Source organism: Podarcis liolepis (assembly GCF_965112155.1).
Source record: "Podarcis liolepis genome assembly, chromosome: 4".
NCBI lineage: Eukaryota > Metazoa > Chordata > Lepidosauria > Squamata > Lacertidae > Podarcis > Podarcis liolepis.
The window spans coordinates 96,430,565-96,438,314 of NC_139558.1; the positions used below are offsets into that span (position 1 = coordinate 96,430,565).

A 7,750-nucleotide genomic window follows, 5' to 3' on the forward strand; every position below is an offset into this window, starting at 1 on the left:
TGCTATTCTAAGCTGCATCAACAGAAGTCTAGTGTCCAGATCAAGGGAAGTAATAGTATCACTCTATTCTGCCTCGGTCAGACCACGCCTGGAATATTGTTTCCGGTTCTGGGCACCACAATTTAAGAAGGATGTTGGCAATTTTTGCAGAGGGGGGAAACCAAGATGATCAAGGGTCTGGAAGCCAAGCCTTATGGGGAAAGGCTGAAGGAGCTGGGTATGTATAGCCTGGAAAAAGAGGAGACAGAGGAGATATAGCCATCTTCAAGTATCTGGAGGCCTGTTGTGGAGGATGGTGCAAGCTATTTTCTCCTGCTCCAGAGGGTAAGACCCAAAGCAATGGATTCAAGTTACAAGAAAGGTAATAACTACATCAGGAAGAACTTTTTGATGGTAAGAGCTGTTCGAATTTGGAACAGACTGCCTCAGGTGATGGACTCTCCTTCCTTAGAGGCATTTAGGCAGAGATTAGATTGTAACTCTACATTTCTATGATTCTAAGTCATTACTGACTTAGGGAGGCTGGGTATAAATAAACATAGTAACAATATTAATGTTAGTTAATGAGGCACCTTTGTGAGAATAGGACACTGTGGTGGATGGGCCACTTCATTGCAAGGGGTTGTTGATCTGAGTCACAGCATAAAATGTTGTAAGTCAGAAAATAGCTAAATAGCTTATCTCCTGAGTTTACGCCAATAAACGTGAGGAGTTAGGAGTCCAATGTTTATTGCAAAGCAATGGGTTACAGTCAGATCGTTCCGCAATATTTCAACCCCGCCCGGTGGTCCAGGCAGTGGTAGTTATAAAATCTCAATCAAAGCATTTCAATTTCCACCAATCGTATACATCATCACCTCATACACATGCGCAATAAGCACAGGCAATTTCTGCTGATTAAGTTCTGATCCCCATCATGTTCTGTTACATTGTGTTAGTGTGCATGTTGGGAAACTGTGTTACGTGGAGCCATTTGCACCATGTAGCAACTTACGTTCTAGCTTTGAGCTGTATCTTTGTGATTCACATATTAGCTATATTTCTGCCCCAATTGGGGGGCGGGGAGCAACTTGCAAAACCATCAGTTTCATGAAGTAACAGGCTACCATAACTTCTCTATTAGAAGCACACTCAAGGATTTACAGGGGTAAAAAAGCTAAAGGGACCCCTGACCATTAGGTCCAGTCGTGGCTGACTCTTGGGTTGCGGCGCTCATCTTGCTTTCAGGCCGAGGGAGCCGGCGTACAGCTTCCGGGTCATGTGGCTAACATGACTAAGCCACTTCTGGCGAACCAGAGCAGCGCACGGAAATGCCGTTTATCTTCCTGCCAGAGTGGTACCTATTTATCTACTTGCACTTTGACGTGCTTTCAAACTGCGAGGTTGGCAGGAGCAGGGACCAAGCAACGGGAGCTCACCCCGTCGTGGGGATTTGAACTGCCAACCTTCTGATTGGCAAGTCCTAGGCTTTGTGGTTTAACCCACAGTGCCAGCCATGTCCTCACTATAATATACTTCTTAATTGTGTTTTGCTATTAATATACTTGTTAACTGTATTTCAGTCCAGCAATTACTTTGATAAAATACATATTTTGTTATGTGCAAATGGCTTGAGATACCTATGAGGTCCATAAATTACCATGTAGCATATATTCCACACAAAAAACAGCGACAATTTGTTTTTGACAGGACAGCTGGACATATAAAGGGCCCCTTTTCCCTTCAGTAGCTTAGGGCCTCATCAAACCTAAATCCGGCCCCGGGGGGGGGGGGCGTCTAGGAAGCGGGGAACCAAAGAGCCGCGGAACCTCCGCCTCGCTGGCTGCGTGCAATGCGGAGCGGGGGAAGACGTCGCTGAGGGACCGCCCTTGGCTCCGAGTCGAGGGGAGGGGCGACGGAACCAAAGAGCCGCGGAACCTTGGCGTCGCGGGCCGGGAGTCGCGGGGGACGTTGTTGCGGGGCGGACCTCCCCCTGCCCTTGAAGCCAGGCCCTCCCCGAGCGGCGCCGCTGCTGCTGCTGGGTCTGCGCGCCCTTGTCGCCGGCCTCCGCCATGCCGTCGCCGCTGTACCTCCGGCTGCCAGACGAGGCTCGGTCGATTCCGCCCCCGCGGCTGTTCAACAGGGGCTCGGTCTACCTGGGCTTCCTGGGCTGGGTCAGCGTCTTGCTGGAGAACGCCATCAGACAGAGGCCCGTCCTGGGAACGGGTGGGTCGAGGCCGGCGGGAAGGGAGGGAGGGTTCTTGAGGAAATGCACTCTGTGCATGCTCAGGGGAGGGGTGGTTGGTGCCGGGGAAACCGCTCTGCGCATGCCCGGGTTTGAGGGGATTCCCCCCAGGGGAAGAACTGTCTCCCTGGGCTGTGCAAAAGGGCAGCCAAGGAAACCACTCTGTGCATGGTCAGAGTCTGCTTTAAATATTGGGGCGGGTGGGGGGGAACCCAGGGCCGGGTTTAAGTTTGATGAGGCCTTACGCTCCTGAAGGTAACGGGGCCCTTTATATGTCCAGCTGTCCTTTGTCAACAACGAATTGTTGCTGTTTTTTGTGCTGAATATATGCTACATGGTAATTTATGGACCTAATAGGTATCGAAAGCCATTTGCACATAACAAAATATGTATTTTATCAAAGTAATTGCTGAACTGAGATACAATTAAGAAGTATATTAATATATGTCCAGCTTTCCTTTGTCAACAACAAATTGTCGCTTTTTTGTGTTGAATATATGCTATATGGTAATTTATGGACCTAATAGGTATCTCAAGCCATTTGCACATGTTGCCATGTTAGCAGTCCATGCAGAATGTAGGCACCCTATATATAGAAAGGAGCAAACCAGTGATATTTTAGGGAGCAGGCGAGCAGGTGGGGCCCATGACTTACATCATAGGGGCCTACACAACACAAAACACTGTTGCTGTATGTAGGTTTTAATTTATTTGTTTTTTTATCTTATCTTTTGGAAATGTACATCCAGTTTTTTCCCTTTTATTTTTTTGGGGGCCCCCAAGAGAGTGAGGCCCTAAGCTACAGCTTGTTTAGCGTATACGTAAATCTGGCACTGGGGGAGCCACACACATACACCCCATTTGAATGGCAGTGACCGCTAACTTTGGCGGCCCCCGGCCACCCTTAAATATTTAATTATGGGGGGGGGGTGGACAAAGACACCTCAGCCCCTTGGAGTTGGTTCCTATGGTTCGAGTGGAGGTGGGTGCACAAGGGGGGGGGTCTCTGCCCTGCCTTGTGCTCACAACTCAGGGTTTGGTGCGAGAGAAAACGCAACTCTGCGCATGCTTCATGGAGGTTTCTGTTCAGCCTGTGAAACTGCTACCCCTGCTCTCCCTCATCCCCCCCTCTTTTTTCTTTGTCCTGTTCCAGGAGTCCATCGCCAAGTCCTGGTCACATCTCTTGGCTTCTATCTAGGTTATTACCTCTGTAAGCGAGCCAATTACGAATATGCTTTAAAGGATAGACAACTTTCAGAATACATAAGGCACCATCCTGAGGACTTTAAGGAAAAAGGTACATTTGTGATAAGCTGTTGGGTATTGCGCCTCCGTTGCTCCCATGGATATATTATGTGACATCAGAACAACGGTAGCAGAGATTTAAACCTCCTTGTCCCCACACAGTTGTAAGACTTTTTTCAGGTCCACTACAAGCAAGTCTTGCTTGCTGTTCAACGATTAAGCAAGTGGCTTTTAACAGCCAAGTTCTACTGCACGAAAACGCCACAAGGGGGTGTAGGAAAGCAGTGCTTGCACACATACTGTATATGTTGTATGCGCACCCCTAACCATGGTTCTCAAAGTGTATGAAAGGCCTCTCTAGGGAAGTAAAGACAGCCACGCTAGAGTGTTCAAAGCTGATCCACCTCTCCCTGGAAAGTAAACAAACACCCCTCTGAGTGAATCATACATTAGAGTTCCAGCCCTTGTCAGTGGTTTGTATAGAGTAAATTGTACCTCCCTATTTTTTCTGTATGTGAATGTGGCAGTGGAAGATCCCAAATCTCAGAGAGAATGTGTTCTGTGAGGCTACTGTTCAGATATATGTGAAATAAGGCAGCTTTGGTGAAAGAGAGAGAGTTCTCTGCTGTCCATCTTTCCAAAAAACCCAGGGCTAGTTCATACAACATACGTGTCGAGGGCTGTATTAGTTGTGCTAAATAAATTATACTCTGCTTTTCTTCTCCACAATGGTGTAGTAGTAGTAGTAGTAGTAGTAGTAGTAGTAGTAATAATAATAATAATAATAATAATAATAATAATAATAATAATAATAATAAATCATTTATTTGTACCCCGCCCATCTGGCTGGGTTTCCCCAGCCACTTGGTGTGGCTCCCAACAGAATAATAATAATAATAACAATAATAATAATAATAATAATAATAATAATAATATAAATAAACCAACAAAACATCAAACATTAAAAACTTCCCTGAACAGGGCTGCCTTCAGATGTCTTCTAAAAGTCAGATAGTTGTTTATTTCCTTGACATCAGAAGGGAGGGCGTTCCACAAGGCAGGCGCCACTTCTGCGAAGGGCCTCTGCCTGGTTCCTTGTGATCTTACTTCTCGCAGAGAGGGAACCTCCAGAAGGTCCTCGGAGCTGGACCTCAGTGTCCGGGCAGAACGATGGGGGTGGAGACGCTCCTTCAGGTGTTGCTCATAGCGGCTTAAAAATATAAAAAGCAAGTATCAAAACAACAATGATTATCGAACAAAATGACAAGTTGATTGACAACAAAGAATCAAACGAAAAGGAGCAAAAAACTAGACCTAGCACTCACAATATAGACATTAAGAGCAACATAATGAAAAGCTTTCTATAAAAAATGAATGTTTTTGAGTTGCCAGCAGAACACAAAATGTAGAGAACGATAACCAAACTCCTTGTCGGCAGGGAGTGGGTGGGTGGCACCAGAGAGAAGGAATGTTGTTTCCAGCTTTGTCCCCATGTGCAACAGCACGTGCAATGGGGGCACAACCGCTAAACCTTTAAGGATAGGTAGATTTACATAGGCTGTGCTTGCTTTCTTTGTTATCCTGCTTACAAGTAATCAGATCTTCCTGGCTGCTTCTGCTACCACTACTGTGACATACCGTTATTTGATTTTAAAGGATGGGGGGAGGCAGAATAGAGTGACACAGTGACAGCTGCAAGCACAGGCCACAATTCAACGCAGAGTAAAGTACAGTGGTACCTTGGGTTAAGTACTTAATTCGTTCCGGAGGTCCGTACTTAACCTGAAACTGTTCTTAACCTGAAGCACCACTTTAGCTAATGGGGCCTCCTGCTGCTGCCGCGCCACCGGAGCACGATTTCTGTTCTCATCCTGAAGCAAAGTTCTTAACCTGAAGCACTATTTCTGGGTTAGCGGAGTCTGTAACCTGAAGCGTATGTAACCTGAAGCGTATGTAACCCGAGGTGCCACTGTATACTTAAACTCAGTGAAATTGATGGATTTAATTTTAATTTTTCTCGTTAATTGTAATGCGAACTGGCTTTTTTAAACAGCGTTTCTTTTTTCTTTCTTTTTTTTTTTGATAGAGAAGAAACGCATGGCAGAAGTTCTGGAGAATTTCCATCCAATTCGCTGAAGACCTTGCAAGCAGGTCTCACTCGTTGCTTTGTTATCCCACGAGTAATCTGTCGAGCGTGGGATATGTGCATAACCTATGTCAGTAGTTGAGATGAAATACTTGTTTCAAACACTTGGACCTTTAATCTTATCATTAAAGCTATGACTAAGTAATGTATGTTTTTATTGTCACAAGGTAGTTTGGAATCAGGTTTAATTAACGAATGGGATTGAATGATATGGCAATAGTTTCTGCTTTGGGGCCAAGCTAAGATGTGACACTATATGATTTCTAACAATGGCTACTAGTCATGAGGGGTATTTGCAGGCTCAGAGGCAGTACTATATATTATTTATTAATACCTTTATATCCCATCTTTCCTCTAAGAAGCTCAATTTGCTGTACATGGGTCTCCCTCTTCCCATTTTTGTGGGTAGGCTGCCCTGCCCTGCTAACTTTCAGTGGCATTAAAAAAAAAAGTTTCATTTTCATCATCATCTTCTTTGGTGATCACTCATAGCTGAGTAAGATTATCTTCCATAGTACCACTCTATTCTGCCTCGGTCAGACCACACCTGGAATACTGTTTTCAGTTCTAGCCACCATAATTTAAGAAGGATGTTAACAAGCTGGAAGGTGTGCAGAGGAGGGCAACCAAGATGATCAAGGCTCTGGAAGCCAAGCCTTATGAGGAATGGTTGAAGGAGCTGGGTATGTTTATCCTGGAAAAGAGACAGTGGCATTAAAAAAAAAAGTTTCATTTTCATCATCATCTTCTTTGGTGATCACTCATAGCTGAGTAAGATTATCTTCCATAAACATGTGAGTTCACAAGTGACTGTGGAGGCCAATTCTGGACCCACACATCCTTCCACAGTGGGGACATTGGTTTCCTGGTGGGAGTTGATCACGGTGAGGGTTTGCCAAGCGTGCCTTCCTCTTAGCATGTTTATCCCTTGCGTCCTGAGTTCGAGTGTCTTCAAAGCCCATGACACCTTTGGTAAAGGCTGTTCTTCAGCTGGAGCGCTCACAGGCCAGTGTTTCCCAGTTGTCAGTGTTTATACTACATTTTTTTTAGATTTGCCTTGAGCCAGTCTTTAAACCTTTTTCGTTGACCACCAGCATTACACTTTCCATTTTTAAGTTTGGAATAGAGTAGTTGCTCTGGAAGACGATCATCAGGCATCTGCACAACATGACCAGTCCAACGAAGTTGATGTTGAAGAATCATTGCTTCGACACTGGGGATCTTTGCTTCTTCCAGTACACTGGCATTAGTTCGTCTGTCTTCCCAAGTGATGTGTAAAATTTTTCATATAACCGCAAGAACAGATACCCTACCTGAAGAACTGGACTCTTAAGTTGGGTAGGAATAAAAAATGTAACATACTTCAAAATACTATAGGGAAATAAAGTGCATTTTAAATCCAAAGAGCATATATAATTGCTAAGTTTTTCTCAGTTTTGCCCAAAGTTGTTGAGCTGATTTTCCAAGACATTTTCCTACCCGGACACCACTGCCAACTGCATTATTCCAAACATGTCTGGGAAAATCCAGATGTAACCCTAATATATAATGTTCATTGCACCTGTTCAATCTTGCACTTGTTGTTTAGTTTTGGATGCCATTCCCCCACCCCCGTGCATTTTACACGATACTAGTGCTTATTGCACACAGACAGATGATGAATCATCTTCATTCCAATTGTATCAGATAGAAGTAAATACGGTCTAGTGTTCCAGATGCAAATGTAATCCAGGAATAGTTTATACCCAATCCAGGTGTCTCAAACAAGTGAGCCAGGCTGTAGGGGAAGTGGGTACCCTCTTTAGTGCTGCTAACCATTCTGACATGCTACACAAATACAAGATGGGGCACAAATTCTGAGGCACAAATACAAGATGGGGGACACCTGGCTTGAGAGCAGTACATGTGAAAAGGATCTAGGAGTCTTGGTTGACCACAAACTTGACATGAGCCAACAGTGTGACGCGGCAGCTAAAAAAGCCAATGCAATTCTGGGCTGCATCAATAGGAGTATAGCATCTAGATCAAGGGAAGTAATAGTGCCACTGTATTCTGCTCTGGTCAGACCTCACCTGGAGTACTGTGTCCAGTTCTGGGCACCACAGTTCAAGAAGGACACTGACAAACTGGAATGT

At 44.9% G+C, this 7,750-nt stretch overlaps 1 protein-coding gene across 1 annotated transcript; it reads left to right on the forward strand.

Moving 5' to 3' along the window:
• Positions 1 to 1,911: 1,911 nt before the first annotated feature.
• On the forward strand, positions 1,912 to 5,760 carry NDUFC2 (NADH:ubiquinone oxidoreductase subunit C2). The gene is made up of 3 exons (XM_083500086.1): positions 1,912 to 2,205; positions 3,378 to 3,521; positions 5,556 to 5,760. Exons 1-3 carry the CDS (start codon positions 2,052 to 2,054, stop codon positions 5,603 to 5,605), a joined length of 348 nt encoding a protein of 115 aa, XP_083356212.1. The 5' UTR covers positions 1,912 to 2,051; the 3' UTR covers positions 5,606 to 5,760.
• The last annotated feature ends 1,990 nt before the right edge of the window (positions 5,761 to 7,750 follow it).